This window comes from Nothobranchius furzeri, chromosome 6, assembly GCF_043380555.1.
Source record: "Nothobranchius furzeri strain GRZ-AD chromosome 6, NfurGRZ-RIMD1, whole genome shotgun sequence".
NCBI classification, from domain to species: domain Eukaryota; kingdom Metazoa; phylum Chordata; class Actinopteri; order Cyprinodontiformes; family Nothobranchiidae; genus Nothobranchius; species Nothobranchius furzeri.
In genome coordinates, this window is record NC_091746.1 from 60,225,225 (window position 1) to 60,247,811 (window position 22,587).

General features: G+C 42.0%; 2 protein-coding genes across 3 annotated transcripts in view; both read left to right on the top strand.

Annotated features, from left to right (window-relative positions):
- The window catches only part of LOC107373312 (homeodomain-interacting protein kinase 4-like), a 745,746-nt gene that overhangs the window by 427,331 nt on the left and 295,828 nt on the right, over positions 1-22,587 (top strand). The window lies entirely within an intron of this gene.
- Positions 199-21,267, top strand: prune2 (prune homolog 2 with BCH domain). Of its 2 annotated transcripts, none has more exons than XM_015942971.3 (11): positions 199-284; positions 5,467-5,533; positions 5,610-5,810; positions 6,028-6,204; positions 7,022-7,124; positions 16,894-17,025; positions 17,161-17,247; positions 19,431-19,529; positions 19,616-19,654; positions 20,078-20,122; positions 20,246-21,267. In XM_015942971.3, the coding sequence occupies exons 2-11, from the start codon at positions 5,479-5,481 to the stop codon at positions 20,274-20,276; spliced, it is 969 nt and encodes a 322-aa protein (XP_015798457.3). In that variant the 5' UTR covers positions 199-284; positions 5,467-5,478; the 3' UTR covers positions 20,277-21,267. The 2 variants fall into 2 exon arrangements, with proteins under 2 accessions (XP_015798457.3, XP_015798456.3); XM_015942970.3 differs by lacking the exon at positions 199-284 and adding an exon at positions 436-1,010.

Consider the following 22,587-nt stretch of genomic DNA (forward strand, 5'->3'; position numbering starts at 1 on the left):
TAAGGAAAGTTTCATTGGTTAAATGTTGAGTTTCAGTTGCTGCATTCAGATCATTTCTGTCATGTTGAGATTTGATTTATGATATAATAGTTGACACTTTTGTTGCGTTACACAACATTTTATTTACACTTACAACTTTAGTAAAACAGTCTTGAGCTACTGATTTAAATAAGCCAGTTTTGAAGCACTTCCACTTGGATTTGAGCAGTAACGACCTTTGTACCAATGACAACTGACAAGCTGATCCTCCTGATCCTCCTGTCTAACTGTTGGGCCTCAGCACGGTGAGTAAAAAAACAAATCAAAACAAAAAAATAGATACATTTTCAAGGAGCTTGCACTTGTAGATTTCTCGCCGACAAAGAGGAAGCCTGTCAAGGCTCTCTTGATTTGTTCTGCTTTATGGTTATGGTTTATTTAGTCAAGGGTTGAAAAGTTCAGTGCAAACAGGAAATAACATCCTAGATTCAGCTGCATCTACGGCAGGATGATAAGCTGCAGGTGTTTGCTTTTGGATTAGTCTCTATTGTTTTGCAGTGTGTATGAAAGCTTGTGATCTACACATGAATCTGTGACGGTGTTCTCGTTAGAGCCTCCTCTCTTCCTAAGGGCTAATAACATCTTGCAGCTGCACAGCCAAATGCTAAAATGAAAAGAAAAAACCTCACCCGTTTCAGCTAGGTAGTAATAACATTGCTGTGCAAACACACTCAGAGATGATCCCCCCCAGTCAAAGATAATGTAAAAACCCACAAGTAAAACCCACCCTCCTATAGATACACACACAGCAGCTCAGTAGCACCGCCTGAAGTGTAGCTGCTCTGCTGAGAGCTGCTGTAGCAGGTGATGCCCTTATTTGGTGCTGGCCCAGATCATGTGATCATAAAATGGTGGAAGCTGTGAGCTGTTTATAAGCTGAGCATCTCCATCGAGAGGCTTGAAGCAGGAAACAGGGAGTCCATCCATGCTCTAAGACGCAGTGTAGCTGAGATTCCTGAGCCCCAGCAGTGGTGAGTAATCTGCTGTTATTTAGTGAAGATAAAGGGAGGAGAAAGAGGTATGTGTTGTGGTTTTTTCTCTCTCTCTCTCACTGCCAGCAGACAGGAAGTGAGAGTGAGGGAGGGGCTGCTGTCATCAGCACGGTGGTCTTGTGCTCTGATGTGGAAGTGGATCTGAAGCAGCTCAGCATCCTCCTCAAAGGATGCACAGAGCACGCTGTTTTTATTATCCTGCAGCATGTATCAATTTGGAAATAAATCCAGGTGTCTGTCTGTGTGTGTATGTGTGTGTGTGTATGTGTGTCATATTGCATTATATAGACACACACACACTCATCCTCATGATTGTCTTGTGGATTGTAAAGGAATCTCTTCAATATTCAGCATTCTCCCACAGTTTCTGCTGCCAGTGTAATCACATTTCCGCTGTTCCACAGAAAGCCCAGCGTGGAGGAACAAGGATGTTTCTTTTACATGTGAATGAGCACACGTCACGTGACTCGCTGTGAATTTGCATCTCAGCCCAATATGTGCTCAGGCGAGCGTGCAGGCTTTTCCATTTGAATCAGCAGAAGGCAGCAAGGAAAGCTTGTCATGATGCAACGATCTGCTTCCTCTTTCCTCAAACCACCACACCTCCCTCACTTTAAGTAATAGCATCATTATTATTATGAAGAGAAAATTACCTTTTATCCAAATAAATTTCATCCATTTTCCACCCATGAACACTGGGAACCATTTTTGTTTTACCAGTAAAATCAATACATCGGTGTCTGAGGTGTGTGTGGGTTTGTTTACTAATATAGCCAGGTTGGATTTTTAGCAAACTGATGTGAATTTTAGAGGATCAGGTAAAAACTAAAACTGGTAGACTCTTAACACCAGAGGCTTTTTTAAGGGGCAGGAGAATTTAAAACCACACTTACCTTGTAGATTAATATAGGCAGCTTGGGTGGTCAAGTATGGCATGATAAAAAAGTCAGAGTTGCTTCTCATGCAAATGATTAATCTTGAAAAGGCGAGGGGGGAGCGGTTCGTTCTAGGAAAAGCTGGTTATAATGCATAATGAGCAGCCATTCCTGCTTACATCTTCATGTTCTAGCCAAGGGGCAAACTCCACCTGGACAAAGTGAGGCCAACACGGAGGTGACAAAAATAAGTTCTCCTCTCATCCACTAGGGGATGGCTCCAGAAAGGAGCACGTTCCCATTGACTTCCATGTTAAAAATGCCAATGTCACATCTATTTAGCTTCATGACGACTCTGAGGAGGTGACTTGTATTTTTCAACTCATTCATTTAGGTGTAATTAAAGCTTGAAGTGCGGAATACCTAGGGTAGTGTCTACTGGATTGGCAGGTGTCAGATGAGATGTCAATGCTAGCGCTAACAGTTTACCCCCCTGCTTGCTCCAGGGAAGGCCTCAGCCTCGATCTCATGTTAAAATTATTACAGCCTAGAAAGCAGAAGCTAACAGAGTCACTGAACGTGGTTTTCTCACTAAGAGCCCCTGCCAACCTCCAATTCATTTGGCTAGCTCATTTAGCTTGTAGCTACATCATCTAAAAGTTTGTTGGGGGTCAATCATCTGCCCCCACCCTCACAGCCCCGCTCTCAGCTTCATTTTTGCATTTCCTTGGAGTGATGAGATGTGGCCATGATGGTGGGAGTCGCTCAATTCAGCTCTTCTGAAACGCCACAGAGGGTTTATACATCTTATTATTAAAGTCACTGAATCCAGCTCACTTAAGTTTCAGCAATATATAAACACTGTCTGCTTTATGTTTATTATGTTTATGTTTATTTATTTAGCAGATGCTTTTATCCAAAGCGACTTACAATTCATAACCTATAGGGCATGTTGTGATCTGTGGGGGAAACCGGAGTACCCGGAGGAAACCCACGCATGCATGGGGAGAACACGCAACTCCACGCAGAAAGGCCACAGCCGAGTTTCGAACCTGCAACCTTCATGCTGCGAGGCAACAGTGCTAACCACTGCGCCACCATGCTTTAATGATAATCACAAACACGGAGCACCTTACTGATCTAGACCATCAACTACCTCACCAACAGGCCACAGTACGTGAGGCTGCACAACTGTACATCTGAGGTGGTTGTGTGTAGTACTGGAGCTCCACAGAATACAGTGCTTTCTCCCTTTCTCTCCACCTTCTACACCTCGGACTTCAGCTACAACACCAGCAGCTGTCACCTCCAGAAGTTCTCTGATGACTGGGCCATTGTCGGCTGTGTGTCTGAGGGGAATGACCTGGAGTACAGGTCAGTCATCGTGGACTTTGTGGACTGGTGTGAGTGTAACCACCTTCACTTGAACACCAGTAATTCAAAGAAAAGGGTGATTGACTTCCATAAAAGCACTCTTCCTCCTCACTCACCAGTAAACATCCAGGAAGTAGACACTGAGGTGGTGAATACCTTTAAGTACCTGGGTGTTCACCTCAACAATAAACTGAACTGGACCAACAACAAAGATGCTCTGTATAAGAAGGGCCAAAGCTGCCTCCACCTCCTGAGGAGGCTGAGGTCCTTTGGAGTTAATTCTCAGCTGCTAAAATCCTTTTATCACTCTCTTGTTGGCTCTATTATCCACTCTGCTGGGGTCTGTTGGGGTGCAGGCAACTCTGACCGAGATAGGAAGAGAATTAGCAAGTTAGTTCACAAAGCTAGCTCGGTTCTGAGGTACCCACTGGATACAGTTGAGGAGACGTGTGAAAGGAGGATGCTGGGGAAGATGCCCACCATCTTAAAAATACCCTCCCACCCACTGCATTCCACTGTGGAGACCATGGACAGCTCCTTCAGAAGCGGACTGAGATCCCAGATGTAAAACAAAACGCTGTAATAGATCTTTCATCCCCTCTGCAGTAAGAGTGTATAACTCAGTGTAAGCTGCACTGGCATTATCCTGTTACACAATAACACCAATGCAATATTCAGTATGTGTTCAGTACCTGTGCAATACCGGGTTTACATAGTATGTCCTTGTCTCTTGCAGTATGCTGCGTAGTATTGGAACCCAAGTTTTTTCCTTTCTAATTTGTGGTTTTTAGTGGTTGAACATTACAATACTAGACTACTGCTAATGTGCATGTACATGTACCTTTGTTATTATTTTTCTTCAAATTATCCTCTTAAGTGTTGGTGCTGTAACAAGTGAATTTCCCCACTGTGGGACCAGTAAAGTCTATTCTATTCTTCTGTATTCTATTCTGCTTAAGTCGCTTTCAAAAGACACATTGTGGCGGCAAATCAGGGTAAAACTACTGCCATGGTAAGTCTTTTGAATGCATTGTGGCGACATGGCAAGACAAGAATATTGTGGCATTTTTGTCGCTGAGCTTGGTAGTAATAATACTGTAATGTCGGACTGAAGATTGTGGCAGACAGTCATGTCATGATCGGGTGTGGAATGTCCGCCGAGCCCTGGCCGGCATCCATATTGAAAGAAAACATGAGGAGCCCTTTTCACATTTGTAAATGGTATCAGCTGAGGTGGAAAACTGGAGCGATGCAGTAATCTGGGAGTTTCGGGTTGTTAGAGCTGAAGAGCAAATTTCCAGACAGTCCACAGGGACTGTGAAGGTCAGCCACCTTTTGGAGCGGCTGGCAAAAAAAAAACTTAAGCAGCAAGTCACCCACTCACGAGCCAAAACAAAACAATACGGCTCAGAGCTCGCTCCTATCAAAAATATGTCCCCTTCCCTTTCTTCTAGTGAACGAGGTGGACAGGGAATTCTACATCTCACTGCTGTTTCTGTCTGCACCTCTGACTGAGCCGTGTGTGTGTGTGTGTGTGTGTGTGTGTGTGTGTGTGTGTGTGGGTGTGTGGGTGTGTGAGGTGGGGTGGGGTTGCTGTCAGTCACTGTCTCTTTTGGTCCACCTGGCAATGCTTCCTTTTGCCACATTCTTCAAACAGGAAGTGTGGGTGGAGTAAAACCAGCTCACTGGCCTAGTGGTAGAGCGTCCGCCCTGGGACTGGAAGATCGGAGTTCAAAGATCAGTCGAGTCAAATAAAAATGGGACCCAATGCCTCCCTGCTTGGCAATAAGCTTTGAGGGGTTGGACTGTGGGGTTAAACCACCAAATAGTCCACAAGCACAGCGGTGTCTGCAGCTCACCGCTCCCCACGGGGATGGACCACAATTTTCACCTCATCACAGCAGTGTGTGTGTGACAATTATCGGACTTTAATTGGGATAAGAAACACAATATGTCTAAGCTGAAGCCCCCCCCCCCCCCCCCCCCCCCCCCCCCCCCGTACGGCCAAACAGCATGCAGCTCAACATTCATGTCCTGTTCGAGTGGGCGGGAAAACCAGTCTTTTCATTGCAGGCCTAATTTATGGGGTTGAGTTTGACCATTTTCATTCTTCCACCAATTGCAGCAGCCTGGTGATAGACAACATTATTAAATGTTTTATAATAAAACCATTTGTTTTGTCATAGGTCCTCCCGTGGATGGACCTGGCATCAGAGAGTAAAATGAGTTCAGAACGGGATGATGGCAGACCAGGTGAGTGTGAGTGAAATACTCTAAAAATATTGAAAATGTGTTATTAATAACTGTTTGAATGGACTTCCATCCACAGCACCTCCTACCTCTCTACCTCTTGAAGGAGGTCCCTCTCAGAGAAAGAAACTTTCAGCGCCTCGAATCAGCTTGTCACTGGACCAGAGCGAGGATGACTTGGGGGAGACACCGGATGATCTCGACATTAACGTTGATGAACTCGACACTCCAGACGAAGGGGACTACCTCGACTACACAGACCACGAAATGGACTGGGAAGGTGCGTTGTATTTAAATCACGCAAAAAGGGATTTTGCTGCAGCTTTTCTTGCACAGTTGATTATGAAACAATTTCTATTTGGTTTTAAAAAAGCAAGACAGTTGCTGAAGTCAAGATCACGTAGTTTCCTTGCATTTTAAAAGTTCTCCTCATCGCATTGCTGAAAAACAAACAAATCGTTGGGGCATCTCAATCATTTAATTTTCCAAATCTCCAGATCCCAATGCAGCCAACAGGAGCAGTACCAATGACTCCTACAACACTATTCCAACATACAGCGCTGAGGAGGAGCGCCAAGATGTCAAACTGTGGAGGACAGTCGTCATCGGCGAGCAGGAACATCGCATCAACATGAAGATCATCGAGCCCTACATGAGAGTCATCTCTCATGGAGGTGATTCTATTATTACCTTTTTTAACACATGACCAGCTCAATGACCTATGGTATGAGTGCCTGCCCTGAGGCTGGGAGATTGTGGGTTCAAATCCACATGCCAAAAACCTTAAAAATGGGACCCAATGCTTCCCCGTTTGGCAGCATTAAGGGGTTCGATTGGCGAGTTAAACCACCAAATGGTTCTCAAGCATGAAGCTCACCTCTTCCCCAGAAGTATTTACGTAGAAGAAGGAAGTTATGTGATTTAGCCCATTTGGCTAAAAGTGACAATTGTTGTTATTTTTCCTTTCATTTCCCCCATTTATCAGAACCCTAATTCAGATTTGTGAAAGCCAGCCCTCTGAAAGCCTCGCATCCAAAGACGGGAGAAGCCAAAGGCCTGATAAGATTGGGCATGTTTGATTAATGCTTTAAAACACGAGGACATGTGATCTGGGAGTTTTGCGGCTGAACATTTCTCCCTCTGCTCATTGCTCCGGGCCCAACTAAAACCCAGCTGCTCCGTGTAAACAGAGATGTCTGTCACGGAAAAGTCAGAATCAGAAGCTCTGTCATCCAGAGAAAAGACCTTCTGTCTGAATGACACCAAAGCTGCTGATGAATAGGCTCGTGAATAAAAGGAAATTACATTAATCTCAGATGTAGTGAGAGGGGATGGGACGAGGAGACAGACAGACAAAGAACCTGAGACTGGCAGATTAATAGAATGAAATAAAGGGGGAAGTAGGAGCAATCAAGTTTTCACCAACAAAAAACATGCTCAAGTTGACTCGTACTACTTTTATTTTAGTGGCCTTATTTTTTTCTTTTTCAGGTTACTATGGCAACGGAGTGAATGCCATCATAGTGTTTGCTGCTTGTTTCCTGCCAGACAGCAATCGAGAGGACTACCATGAAATAATGGAGAACCTGTTCCTGTGAGTTATAAGCATCAAACAGACACTTTACACAGCTCAGTGACTTTTATTACTGTTACTACGCTTTAACTAAGCCCCACCATACTCCTTTATCAGCCTCAGTTTGGAGCATTTATTCTGATCGAACCAATGAGAAAATGTCTGATTGGGGCCAAGATCAAAGTGAGTTACTGCTGTCTCTAAAAAACTTTGCTTTCCCATAAATCATATGCTTATCCAGAGTCTAGTTGCAGGGGCAGCAGCCTAAACTAAGAGGCCCAGACTTCCTTCTCCCCAGCTTCTTAAGCCAGCTCTTCTGGGGGAATCCCAAGGGGTTCCCTGGCCAGCTGAGAGACATAGTCCCTCCAACGTGTCCTGGGTCTTCCCTTGGGTCTCCTCCCAGTTGGAAGCCCAGAAAATTTCACCAGGGAGGAGTCCAGGAGGCATCCTGACCAGAGGCCCGAGCCACCTCAACAGGTTCCTCTTGACCTGGAGGAGCAGCAGATCTACTTCAAGCCCCTCCCGGATGGCCAAACTTCTCACCCTATCTCTAAGGAAGAGCCAGGCTACCCTGCAGAGAAAACTAATTTCAGCTGCTTGTATTAGTGATCTCGTTCTTTGGGTCACTACCCAAAGCTCGTGACCATAGGTGATGGCAGGACTGTAGATCAACCAGTAAATCAAGAGCTTTGCCTCCTGGCTCAGCTCTCCTTTCACTATGACAGACTGGAAGAATGCCCACATCACTGCAGATGCAGCACCACCGCCGGGGGGGTGGGGGGTGGGGGGCTGGCCTATCTGGCACTGTCCCCGGTGGGCCGCTTAGCCAAAGGGGGCCGCTCCAGAGACACAGATATTTGACAATCCAACTGACCCTCCTCTGCAGCACCCCTGAATAGACTTTACTAGAGAGGCTCAGAGTGTGATCCCTCTGTAGTTGGAACAGACTCTGCGGTCCCCCTTTTTAAATAGGGGAACCATCACCCCGGTCTGCTAGTCCAGTGTAACTGCCCCCGATGAATTGCAGAGCCCTGTCGGCCAACGCAACCCTACAACATCCAGAGCTTTAAGAGACTCCAGACGGCTCTCATCCAACCCTGGGGACTTGCCACTGAGGAGTTTTTTGACCACCTCAGTGACCTCACTCCCAGAGATTGGAAAGTCCACCCCAAAGTCCCCAGACTCCACTTCTGCACTGGAAGGGATTGAGGAGGTCTTCCGCCCACCATCCTGTGTAGAGGTCAGCAGTGGTAGCATACTGCTTTCCCCTCCTGAGACGTCGGATGGTGGACCAAAATCTTCTTGAACCCATACAGAAGTTTTGTTCCTTGGTCTCATTGAACTCCCTTCCATGTCCGTTTTTTTGCCTCTTTGACCTCCTGAGCTGGAATTTGCTTGGACAGCCACTACCCAACAGCTGCCTCTGCAGTCCCACAGGCCAAAAAAGACCCGGTAGGACTTCTTCTGTCTATATCACAACATTTAAGGCAATTACAAACCTTTACAAGACCTCACATCTCATATCATATAATAAAGATAATTCCCCTAGTAGGGTCCACTGGTCTACAGGTAGTTCAGAGTGTAACACTTTACTTCCTTAAAGGAAAGCAAACAAAAGAGAAATGTCAAGAAAGCTCTTCAGTACCTGCAGATACCCTGGGCCTTTGTGAAATCAATAAAGAAGTCTGGAAAATAATCCACAGCAGCAACCATTAAAGAAAAGGACAACAGGCACAAAAGCACCATCATCCCATACGTGGCAGGAGACTCAGAGAAACTTAGAAGAATCTTCTCCAAACACAACATCCCGATAAACTTTGAACTTAACAACACCCTCAGACAGAAACTGATCCATCCAAAAGACAAAGCACCCAAACAGAAGCTCAGTGGGGTCGTTTATGCAGTCCAATGTTATGAGGACTGTCCAGATCTTTACTTTGGGGATAATAAACAACAATTACACGAGTGTATGGTACAACACTGGAGAGCCACATCTTCAGGTCAAGACTCGAAGTCCACCTACACCTGAAGGGACACACTTTTGAAGAAGCAGCAAAACATCTTCAAGAAACCAAAGAATTCCAGGTGCCTTCATTTGATTCCTTTCGGATTACCTGGAATACTGAGAACCTTCACCAGCATAAAATGTAAAGTTACCAGTTTACAGGTTAAATGACGATTTTATGCATTTTTTATTATTATTTACAGACCCTGGATTCTCATGTCAGTTCTCTTGTTCGCTCTTCCTTCTTCCATCTCAGGAACATTGCTAAGCTGAGTCCCATTCTGTCCCGCTCTGAACTTGAGACAGTTCTCCACTCCTTCATCTCCTCACGCTTAGACTACTGTAACTCCACGTGTCTGAGCAGAACCTCCCTGAACCGTCTGCAGGTGGTTCAGAATGCCTGTGCTCGGGTTCTGACCAAGTCCTCCAAACACACCCACATCACCCCGCTTCTCCTCCAGCTTCACTGGCTGCCAGTCAACTTCGGGGTTCATTTCAAGATCCTGGTTCTGGTCTATAGGGCCTTACATGGACGAGCACCATCTTACATTGGTGATCTTCTTAGTCCTTACACCCCCAGCAGGTCCTTGAGGTCCAGTGACCAAAGCCTACTGGTTGTGCAGCACCAGGCTAAAGACCAAAGGTGACAGATCATTTGCTGCTGTGGCCCCCAGACTCTGGACCTCTCTCCCCCTGAGCCTGAGATCAGTGGACTCAGTGGTCTCCTTTAAAAAGCAGATGAAGACTCACCTGTTCAGGCTGGCTTTTGCATGACCTTCATCATAACCCTCTCCTTACTCAGCTCTTTCTACAAGTTCCACCTTTTCCGCGATCCACTGACACCTCTTTCTTATCATTTTCTCTTTCCCTTTCAAGCAAATTATTTTCTCGTTTTCATGTTTTTAAAATCATTTTTAATCACTTTTTCTTATTTAAAAAAAATTGTTCTTGTGAAGCACTGCCCGATTTTTATCTTGAGAGATGCTATATAAAAGATTGTTTTTTTTTCTTTCTTCTTTCTATTAGTGCAATTTATTGTTGATAGCAACACACTGTAGTTCTGGCCCCGTTTGCCCATGAGGTCACAGCTATAATCCGTTTCTCCAGAGTGACAAACGCACGCTCAGGTTCAGGATGTTGCCCAAGGCCACTAGGTGTCATCATGACAGCCTGTGCAAAATACAAAGTATAAATTGATTTTTTCCAATCAGTGGTGGACACTACGTGTTGTATTTTCCCTTTAGCCAGTTAAACGTAGCTGTTCTCCACAGTCAGCATTTTGTAAATCTAAAATCTTGATAATTATCTAGCAACTGATTTTTTTCCATAGACATGCCAACGTTCTCACGTATAAAAAGAATTAATTTTGTACCAAATTTTTAAGAAACCATAGACCAGTTGTCATGCTGATCTTTCTATTTGAAGTTCTACATAATTGTTATGAATGATAATTAATTTTAACAACTGCTAGTCTGGTTTGAGAAAATGTCATAAAGTAACTGATGACCTACTACTAAATATTGATGGAGACAGCTCAGTTTGAGTTATTTTAGGCTGCTGTTGATACCATCCATCACAAATCCAGTGAGTCATTTCCTATTCTCAATGGCTCTGTTGAATTGTGGTGTTCCACAAGGACCAGTCTTCGGTTTTCTTGAACTTTTAAAGGGCCTTACTGGTCTAACATCTCATATCCTCCTTGGACCCTGGGTCCTCTAAAGGGACTGTTGGCTTCTTTTTTATTATTTGATTATTTAGAGTGACCTGATTTTAATTTAAATTTGACCCTTTCATCTTTTTTAATTGTTTGTTTCAAGGAAAACTAAATTAAACTTGGGTTTAATACAAAAAGCACCAACATTTATTTATAGTCTAGGTTTTGATACACAATTCAACATTTAAAATATCAGTTAAGGGGATAAAATTGGGAGTTGCCAGTTGAAAGAAAGAAATCAAATCAAACTAAATAAAATCTCCAAAGCAAAATCAAATCACTTTAACTGAAGTGATGTAAATAAAATGTGTTTGCTGGGACTTGCTGAGTTTGAGCTCCCATGTTGTCTTGGCAGTTTACCTTTATGCCTGGACAGTGTGGTGAGGATCCCACGGGCTGTTCTGTGACCGATTTAGAGAAAGCTGGCATGTCCAAAAGTTTTGGATACAAATGAGAGAGAATAAAATTTGGTGTCTGCATTTTCCGATGCCAGATGGCTTGAAGTCTAAGTCCATGTGAAGAGGAGTAACTGTGGCTTTGTGGACAACAGTATGCAGTATGTCAGTAGGAGATGATCTTAATAGTCGTGAAACCGAGCTAATCAGCAGTGCTGGACTGCTAGTTGGAAAGTGACATTTGATGAGACGGCGAGGACGGTAAGAATGAGATGAAAGTCAGAGGATTCTGAAGAGTTATTGAGGAAAATAGCTGACAACTTTTTAAACTTTATTTTCAAAGGAAGCCACAAAGTTCCCTGCTGGCTGAAAGGATGGAGAGGAGGAGAGAGGGTAAAGAGATAACAAGTCCTTGTGACTTGAATCAGAGAATTTGATTCCAGAAAGAGTCAGAATGATGAAGGAATTCAAAACGGTCTATGAAGCAACACTTGTACAAATTTCTTATAGGTGACATCAGACGAGAAACATTTTAACACATTGCTGGCTGACTTTTTCAGGTTTACAGTATGGCTTGTCTTCTTTCTTTAGTTTTCAGACTGAAATACAAACAGGTTTTATGTGTCATAGATGTTTACTGGATTTTAGGATGATGTTGGACTTTGGCTGTCACGTAGCGTCTCTGGCTCAAACCGTTTTAGCAAATTTCACTTTAAAGAGAGAATGTGTAGTTTTTACCATTGATCTCTGGAAGTATCAGTCCAAATGTTGAAAAAGAGTATAATGATGCCCAGTTGTTGAAAAATATTGGCGGGTTTGTAACATATAGCCATAAAAATCGGGTCTAAAATACATGGGGGCGGGTCTAAGTCTCTGGGCGACGCCATATTAGACACCATGGCTGTTTCTCAATACTCAAGGAGGACGCTAGTATGTTCTTGTGTACTAGACAAGTATGTTCTTGGCAAGGACACCAGAAAGTCTGTTCTACCAAGTACGAGAGGACAAGGACGGCATTTGGAACAGAACCATACTCCATTGTGTCCTGGCAACAAGCCTGATTCTTGCTACATTTAAAAAATGGCCTGACATAAAAAAAAGTCTGGTTTGTTCCTTAAATAACAATATAACAACAAAAACATATTATTTGTATTATATTTGGCCCCCTTTTGATAAAAAATAATAAAACACTAGCATTTCCTGCTCTTTAATGAATAAAAAAAGTGTATTTTTCATCAGAACAGAGTTACAGTGCTTTTATTTTGATAGTTGGGTTAGATACTTAGCATTCTGAAGGATTGTGAATAGTGAAACCCTAACATACACAGCAAAATTTACAGTTTACATATGATTATTTACAATAACAGACAACTTTATATTATTTTATTTGGATTGCTAATATAAAACATTACAGTTATTAGCTTTTTCCTCTGGCAGTCAGAGTTTAACGATTTGTGACGCAATGCATTATGGGAAACTTTGCTGTCCCAAGTCTGCAGAAGGATGTATCGATGCATCCTCGATACAATGCGTGGAGCAAGAACACATCCAGGAACATTTAGCGAACTTGCCATTAAGCATTAGGATTGGAACAGTCCTTGAACCATCATTGGTGATATTTCACAAGGACACGAGCACACAAGTTCGGACAAGTATATTGAGAGACAGCCCATGTTTCCTTCTACAGGACCCCGTGTGGACATAATGCATTTACTGATTTGTAACAGGCAGTTATAAAACTTTTACTATTCATAATTGTTGTTGTTTTACCCATTTGCCCCTTCACTCATTGCCAGGGATGAAAGGCAGTCTGATGTGCTCGATATTTTGCTTGAGGTTGCGCTCCCGTGGATTTTTGACCCTAATGGCTATCTGTTGATTAGATTTTACTTGAACACAAACCACTGCTTGTTTGCAATGATTTAGGTATGTACTGCCCCCTATTGCCAGGGAAAATACACACTGTCACTTGAAGCACTAAAAATACACTGAAGCTAAAACAACTTGTTTAATACTGTTGACTAGTTGCACACAAACCTAGTATCTGACTGTGAGGGAAAATCTTTCAACAGAATGTGATAGACAGTTCCTTATCAGTCAGGATTTTATTTCTTGTTGCAACAGGAGATAATGTAACAACAACAAAAGTCTGATAAAACGCTCTAAAATCCAAATGTAGCATAATCATTCATACATAACACCTCTCCCACATTGGGATCTGTGTCCTACCCCCAGCTAGGCTAAGCAAGCCTGCTTCACCCTGTCTCAGTGGTGCCAAAGGCAAAACATCCTGCAGGTTGGACAGAAGTTAGACTAAACCTGCATCAAGAACAGCCAGCTGCACAAAGCTGTGTTGCACAAATGCCAAGCTTTAAACTATTGTCTCTTTTTCTCCAAAACACTGATATAAAATTATTTGCCTGATTGTAATTTAGTGCAAAAAATACTCAAGTTGATACTTAAAATGCAAAGCTTGAATTAGTAATAGCACTCCAGCTTTAAACATGCAGTTTGCTCTGTGTTCATATTAGCATGCTATTGTTAGCATGAATTTGAAAGCACAAATAGCTGTGAATATTAAAATATTTTTTATTTGAGCTTTCAACTATCAACAGTGAGCTCGACAGTCATTTTCCAGCCTTGAAAGTACTTCGTTTTTAAGGAGAATGTGTTTTGTTCCTAAGATGATGAGTATGGAACTCTTACCCCAAAATTCCACTATCTCCACTCCGCTCCGGCACGAACTACGCAGCAAAAACGGTCCCGTTGTAGTCAATCAGAGCTGTTCCACTACTGCGGCTGTGCAGCGCAGTGCGCCGCCCGCCGTTCCGCCATCCGGATAAAATAGGATAGATTCTATTTTTGCCGGATGCCGGAGCACCTCCGCAGTCAATGGACAGAAATCACAACCGCCCATCAGGAAAGGGAGCAAGCACAACTTCCGTTATTTCACAATAAATCGATAAACAAAAAGCGTTTTTTTTGTTTCGTATGCACAGGTTTAACAATGTTTAACAACTATCAATGGCGGCTGAACTTTAAATGCACAAAAATAAGCCATGAATACAGTTTCCACTAACAGAGTAGTCACCCTTTGTTGATCCAAACACTGCTGATCTCTCAACACAAATGATGGGCAGATTAAACAGTTCATTTTGATGCTTCTCCCACACAACGGGTGGATCTAACTTCCGCATTTATTGCTCGGACTGTATCGCAAGATCTCGAAAATCCCACGCATGCCTGTTTGCGCACCTCAGGTCTCCACACCGGAGCGGAGCCGTTGTAGAGCGGGTATAGTATAATTTGAGTTCGGAAGCGAGCGGCAGCGGAAAGCGGGGGCAGAGTGGAGCGGAGATAGTGGAATTTTGGGGTTAAAGAGGGACTGCACACCATCAGAAAATGTAACTCCACCCCTAGTCAAAATTTGAAAAATGCCATGAAAGTGGGTGTTGCCAGGAGGCACAGAGTGGCATGGCCAAGTGTGGGGAATTTCCATCCTGGGAGGGAGGGGGAGTGGGACGAGACTGTACCGATGAAGTGAAATTGTTCCAGCCCCAGTCAATCACAAGTTCAAAAAGCAGTAGCCGCTGTTTTTCTCCCCAGAAGAAGCTACAATGATGTTCTCCTGAGCTGTGGTGGCCTCATGGAGGGGGCCATCGTCTAGCACACTGCTGCTAACCACTTACACATTCTCCCTCTCCTGATAATAGCTTTTTGTTTTCCTTGACGTTGGATGTGCTACTACTAGTTTACCCGTTTAAAAATAGATTCACTAAATACAATAAAGTTTATATCTTGCCAAATAGAATATTTACTAAGAAATCACAATGTAACCATAGAAGCATTACTTGGTGTGTGTGTGTGTGTGTGTGTGTGTGTGTGTGTGTGTGTGTGTGTGTGTCTGCTCTGTCTTCTCGACAGGAAGGCTGCTTATACAGAGCCAGGATCCTCTGGAGGTTTCTTCCTGTTAAAAGGGAGTTTTCCTCTCCACTGTCGCTTTATGCTTGCTTAGTATGAGGATTGCTGTAAAGTCACTGACACTAGTCAGTGACTTGATGCAATTTGCTGGGTTTCTTATATAGGAAACTTTTTTATGTTTGGCTTAATGAACTGACCTGAAATGGAATGTTTATTACGTGAAGTGCCTTGAGACAACTCTTGTCGTGATTTGGCGCTATATAAATAAAATTGAATTGAATTGTTCTGCCACAGGGGGCAGCACTAGGACGTTTTTAGACCTAGATTCTAGATTTAATCGTTTACACAAACATGTAAAAAATACACAGAAACAGAAAGATTGCATTTGTAAAAGCCCAATTATACAGTTTATAAGCAAAAAAAAAAACAAGTTATTTTAGAGTTTAGTTACTCTTTAAAGAGCAAGTCACTCCCAAATCAACACTTTTTTCAGATAAACTATATAAATGCGTGTCTAATCGTGCTGCAGACACGTGTACTAAATAGTTTTGCACTTTAGTGCATTTTATTTAAAAATTTAATTTTCTGCCTGAAACTGTCAGTGTTGTGCCGTTGTCAGGTAAAAACTCTGCACTGCATTTGAATTTAAATCTGCCATTGCTATTGGCTAAGAGGTACCCTAGAACGTTAGCTGATACCATATGATGTCACAATGTTGTTGTGAGCTTGTGTGTATGTGTATTTGTTAGTGGCTCCGCCCTCTCGGTCTACTAGGCAACAGAATTTGTAGCATTTTTTAAACAGGAAGTGGTAGTTAAGAAAGAATCTGGTAGGGGATGACTTGCTCTTTAATTTTAGCTCAAAGCTAATTGACAGCTTGTGCATGCATTAAGAAATGTTAAAAGCACTGGAAGACTGATTCAACATGAAATGACAATGCACATGCTTTTGAGTTTAGTCAATTTAATCTCTTTTGGGAATCCGATTAGCAGTTAGGGCAAGGAAAAAGGATACCCCTGAAGAAAATCAAAGATATATTTTTATGAATTTAACAAATCCAATTCAATAATTGTATTTATATAGCACCAATTCACAACAAGAGTAATCTCAAGGCATATCACAAAGTAATTTTCCAATTGAACCTACTTATAGTAAGTAAGTACATTTTTTTATATAGCACTTATCACAGACATAGAATCACAAAGTGCTTCACATAGATCAAAATAAAACAGTCATAAAATCATAAATAGATTAACATCATAAAATCAAAATGCTCTCAAAACAGAATTATATTAACATTAGAAAAAATAAAGTCATGAAATTATAAATTTTCATAAACAGATGAAAGATTTAAAATTCGAGTTAAAAATAAGAAAATAAAAGGTTTAGTTAAAAGCAGCTTTAAATAAAAGGGTCTTTGGCAGTTTTTTTAAAACCATATGTTATACTATATATGTATGTATATATATATATATATATATATATATATATATATATATATACGATTATTACATTTCGTTCATTATACTAGTTAGTGACACATGTAAGGAAACCTAGCAGATTGCATGGAGTCATCAACTTGTGTTAACAACTTTATCCAACACAGTTTTATCGCAATGTGGCGGCAGTGGAGGGGAAAACTCCCCTTTAACAGGTAGAAACCTCCAGCAGAACCTAGCTCAGTACGAGCAGCCATCCGCCATGACAACTATAATTTATCTTCATATGAACTCTGAAGTATTTTTGTGTTCTCAGATATGTGATCAGCACATTAGAGCTGATGGTGGCAGAAGACTACATGATTGTGTATCTGAATGGTGCCACGCCCCACAGGAGGATGCCCGGCTTTGGTTGGTTAAAGAAATGCTACCAGATGATCGACAGAAGGTGAGTCCGGTTATCTTTCCATCCAGTATTTAATCTTGAGATGACATTTTTATGAATTGTGTAGTTTTCAGGATTATAAGTAAAACCTGTTTTATGGTCGCACCAAACATGTGACTCATAATGTGTTGTGTTCAGGCTCAGGAAGAACTTGAAATCTTTCATCATTCTTCATCCATCGTGGTTTATAAGGACTTTTCTAGCCATTACCAAGCCCTTCATCAGGTATTTGACACATCAGCTGCCCTGCCAGTGTTCTGACTTCTGCAAATCTGTTAATGTTAAATTTTGTTGAAGCAAAGATTCAATGGAATTATCTTAAAAAGCTTAAAATTAGTTTAAAAATGTATGTATATTCATTTTTAGAGGGTTTACATTAATGATGCAAGAGTTGAAAACATTAAAAATCTGGACTTTCCGAAAGAAAATCTTAGTTTGAAAACAAGTAGAAGACGTCCCTGAACCACTCCTCTATTTAATCCCAAATATGAGCACTTTTCTTTTGGAGTAGACACACTTGGGTGAGAAAATCTTTTGAATTAAATCCCGTCCTTGTGAGCACATAGTGTTCCTGAACACAGACCTGACCCACCCAAGTAACAACAGATCATAACAGTGCACCTCGTGATCATGTGAGGCTCACACCCTGATGCACTCGTCACTCTGGGAAAAGGGTCAATTTGGACTCATCAGACCACATATTCTTAATCTAAATTCACAATGTCCTCCCATCAAATAGTCTCACAGAAATGTTCTTCTTCAACATTCAGTCATACTATAAAATTAGAAAGATTTATTAGAAACTTTTACTTTATCATTGTTTCTTCTGATTAGGAATAACACACTGATTACCGTAAATCCTCTAATACAGGCCCGGGCCTGTATTTGACTCAAGCTCATCAAGCTCAGGCCTTTATTGGAAGGAGGGCCAGAATTAGAGGAAGGCCTCAATTTCTATTAGAGCAAAATGAACTAATGGTTCGCTGGAGTTTTTGACAATTAAAATTTCGCCCACACTTTCAAAGTTAAACACATTTCTTTTAACAACGGTAGTTTCTGCTTCAGCCCTCTCCCCCCTCCCCCTGCGCAGCGGCCGCAAACTCACTGATGCACCTGCTGCCTCTCGGAGTTCCTGCTGCTCTAAACATTAAAATAATTATTTCATTTTCTGTTCCTCACTTCTGATTACCTTCAATGGTGTCTGTTTGTTGCAACCACCAGGTACAAAAACTAACTTGTTTTTATTTGACTATTTTTCTGTCCTGTCTGTTTATTATCTTCCTGCATCTCCTCTCAATCCTAAAGACAAACTGCTACCTGGGTTCATATATATTCACCTTATGAGTTACCTTTGAACTGCAGTTCTAAAAGATCTACCGACCGCAAAAACAGCGGAGTGTGCGCTGCTCGCCGGCCGCATCAGTGATCGGTGCGTCACCGAGGACAAAACAGGTGATGCGCCCTGATCCACAGCAGCGAAACGCATCAGGCACAAATAAAAGAATAAAAGACAGAAAACATAAAAGGAAATGAGCCGACATGAACGATCGCGTGTTAAATTTGTTTTTGAGGTGGCGACATCTGATTTGATAATGTTACTGTGGCCGTGCTCAGGATGCAGATGTCTGGAGCACGTCAACAATCAGAGCTCTGCATGTGCAAGCTGGTTAAGGTTAGGAGAGGGGAAGGTTAAATTGCAAGAGGGTAAATGTCACAATTTGGTTAAATGTCCGTTTTACGGCGGGTGTCGGTACCGACGCTCTGGCACAGCGCGTTGCCTCCCGACGCGCAGGAGCTCGTCACCTGCTGACAGCAGGCTGCTGTCTTTTCCGAGGACTGCATCTTGCCGGTCATTATCACGTGACAGCGACTAGTCGATGACAGGCATAACAAGTCACTATAGAGCGGTGAAGTCCACTAGTGACTAGTTCATACAACCCCTGCTACTGCTCCCCAGAGTGTTCTGCAGCATAATCGGCACGTTCTCTTTGAACTTGATATCAAATTTTCGCCTCCACTTCGTCTCCGCACGGTTAAAGTTACCCTCGCGGTCTATCACTGGCAAATCAAAAGTGAGACGGATGACACAACCGTCCCCCGTACTTGCTTGTTACCACATTCCACCCGGCCACATTAAAAAACAGCCATTATTCACCTCCGCCGACTCCGACACCAGCCAAAATGTGATACCCGGCCGTTAATTGAATACAGGCTAATATTAGAGGATTTACGGTACTAAACACTGTGCCTAATAAAGGAAGTTTGAAAAAAGATGAATAATTTCACAGAAAAAGTGGTTGAAAACAGAACATCCTGTGACATTTGCAAAGTCCACAGCAAGAACCAGGGCCAACATGTGTCTTTCATTGCACTTTAATGAATGTGTCCATGTTTTTCTTTTGTTTCAGTGCCAAGTTCAGCAGTAAAATTAAGTATGTGCACAGCTTGGATGAACTGCAGGAAATTATTCCAATGGATTGCATCCAAATCCCAGAATGCATCATTAAGTGAGTCCCTAACACCATCCTCATCTTTTAAAACCTCACTCCTAATGATTTCATACCCATCTCGCTGTTTGAACTCCCACCTCCAGACTCGACAAAGAGCTGAAGGAAGCAGCAGAAAACTCAAAGTAAGCCTTGACTTTTCCATCTCTCTTTGACTCGGTTTTATCCTCAGCTGGGGTGCTCGTTTATCAGATGGTTCACTTTAAGATCAGAGACTCCTTTTGGATGAGGACCAATTTGACTTGGCTCTGGTTCCAATTACAGTGGAGAGATAGAAAGAAAAAAAGTTGCTAAGGATGCTAAATGCAACACTTTCATCTAATTTATCATCACAGTGAAATAAATGAGCCACTCCTTATTCCACAGAGATCTATTACACTGATAATAAATGTAAAACTAAAGCTGCGGACTTCACACACCAATCACCGACGGACTAATTGTGCCGTGAATCATAAATTGCACGAGCCTTCGAGTTTTGCATGCGTGAAAGCATTTTATGACAGTAAATCCTCCTCTAACAATGTTTCAATTTGTCTCTCCTGTTCTAGAATGAGTAGTTTCCTGCAGGGGGCCGAGCTGACAAGCAGAATGGAGTAAGTCCAAAAAGATGTAAAAAGTTCACATATAGAAGACAAACAGCCGCGTGTCCACAGTCTGTCACTGAAACATAAACACACCCGTCCTGAACGCTTGGCTTTGTGTTTTCATCCTCACAGACAAGACCGAGCCGGTGCCAGCGGCTCATAAACTTCAACACCCTGGATTAATGGGACACCTCGGCACTCAAAAGCCACCGTAATGAATGGGACAAGCAGAAAAGTGGCGCTTCTGTGCGTGTGTATGTGTGTGTGTGTGTGTGTGTGTGTGTGTGTATGGTGTTTGTCACTTACACTGGAGTTCAATCCAAATACAGCCTAGCATAGTCCCTGTTAAAACTGAGTTGTAAATGCTGCTGTAGCATTTGTCATGCTGAGAACACTCGCCCGTTATGAGAACCATATAATCAGGTGTGGAACCTTCCAGCATCAACAGAGTAGCATTGACGTTCACTTTAGGGGCAGAAAATGCAATTACACACCTAACAACGCACCACGCAGATCCACTTCTAGAGACTATCGTCGTTATTTGTGTGCATGAGAATCGGTGAAGCAATAACATTACCTCCTCTTCTGGCTGCTCGCTGTTTCTGAGCAAACATTTTGTGTCGGAGGAACGGACGATGCGTCGCCAGTAAAACAACCTTGTGCCATAGTTTATGATCAGACGTGCATTGAAGCAGTCTAACACTCAATCTTAACCTGAATAAACCTACAAATAGATGTTTTAACTTTATGGCATCAGTCTGAAGCAAAGCAGGAGTGAGTTAAATATGAAATCAAGCTGTCAGTGCGATGTCACAGCAGATTTTTGTAGCCTTTTTCTGCAGGTGTGTGTGTGTGTGTGTGTGTTTGCTGTGATAAAGTGAGAAATATTTCTTTGATTCTTGTTGGATCATCAGGGGGAACCTCAGAAGAGCCCAAAGAAGGAATCTCAATAAAGCACATCTTTAGTGTGTGTGTGTGTGTGTGTGTGTGTGTCCATGTGCATGTCTGTGAATGTCCATCAGTGCATGTCTACTCACTAGATAACTTTAATGCGAGTGTTCTGTGGATTATTGAGAATGTGCAAAAGAAATTACTGATTGATGTGTATTACTTCAATTCAAGTCAATTAAAATTTATTGTGAGTTATAAATTAACCACTGTGTTTGTATCAGTCCGATCCAGTCTGATAAATCCATGGCTTAATCCATTCAGATGTTTTTCTTTATTATTATCATTTTAGCAGAGTAACACAAATTCACAAGAAAAGCAATAACAAATGGATGAGAATGTGCAGTACACGAGCAAAACAATCAATAATAACTGAACAAAATCAAAAGAATTGTCAATCTTTCAAATTGTAGCATAGGAACAGAAAAAAGAAGGATGGTGTGGAAGAAAGAGAAGGAAAAGCTAATGATGAATGGTATATGCCTGGGTTACTTCATCTAAAGCCTAAATGCAGTAAAGTTGTTTAATCCTCTGGAGGCAGGCGTTGCAGGTTTGCAACATTTAAACCTGCCTACCTGGTTACTCCACATATGTGTTTCATGAGCATTTTTTACCCAGAAGTACCCCTGAAGGGTTTAGTTGTTTGTCCTTTTATCAAAACTTAGATCCTGAGAGGGTTAAAAGCTGATGGGGGACAAATTTTCTGTCCTATATTAATATTTTACAGATATGTTAAAAAGTTATTCTCTGGTTCTGACTTTTCTTTTAGATACACATGCTAAGGGGCTTTCCAGTATGTATATTTTAAAGAACTAAAAATATTAAATTACTTGAAGGAATTCATTCAGCACTTTTCATGCCGGCTTTTTGAATCAACTTCATGTGTTGTTGAGACATTGAGTTATTGCCATTTTTGTCCAATCCAGAGGATGAAATTATGCACAAATACAGGATATTGACTCCAGAAGTGACTCGTCTGTAGATGTGCAACCAGCGGTAACTACTTAAAGGTTTAATCAAAATCCATGAAATTGTTCAGGAGATATTTAGCTATCAAACACACATAGACACAGGCAAAAACATTACTGTCTGTCACCAAAAAGATGGCTTCTCATTTTGGTCAGCTATGGGAGAGCAGGTTGTCTGAGGATCATCTCACAGTTTTGTAACAAAAATCTGAAGTTAAATCAGAAATAAGGGCTTTGTGTCCTTTTGAAAGGCTGAGCTCATTCTTTTCATTTTATTTTTTTACAAATTTGCAGTGGTATTGAGTTTGAATTAATACTTTGTGAGTTGTTCTCTGTAATACAAAAGCTCTGGTGCTCTTGTTTCCGGCAGCAGAAGTTAGTCGTGGGCAGGAAATGGCAGGATTTGGAGTCTTACGAATATTCCTGATATTTGTACATCTCACATCTGATTGGATGACATCAATGCAATTGTTTGCTCTAACATCGCTGTTTTATCTCCACAAATGACAAAAAGCTGAAGGTGTTCTGCCTTCTGGTGGAGCTGCTAATGCTAACGGT

Coding starts and splice junctions, on each gene's coding strand:
- prune2 (XM_015942971.3), top strand. CDS start 5,479: ATGGACCTGGCATCAGAGAGTAAAATGAGTTCAGAACGGGATGATGGC. Junction 6,205..7,021: donor GAGAGTCATCTCTCATGGAG/GTGATTCTATTA, acceptor TTTCTTTTTCAG/GTTACTATGGCAACGGAGTG. Junction 20,123..20,245: donor GAGCTGACAAGCAGAATGGA/GTAAGTCCAAAA, acceptor TCATCCTCACAG/ACAAGACCGAGCCGGTGCCA.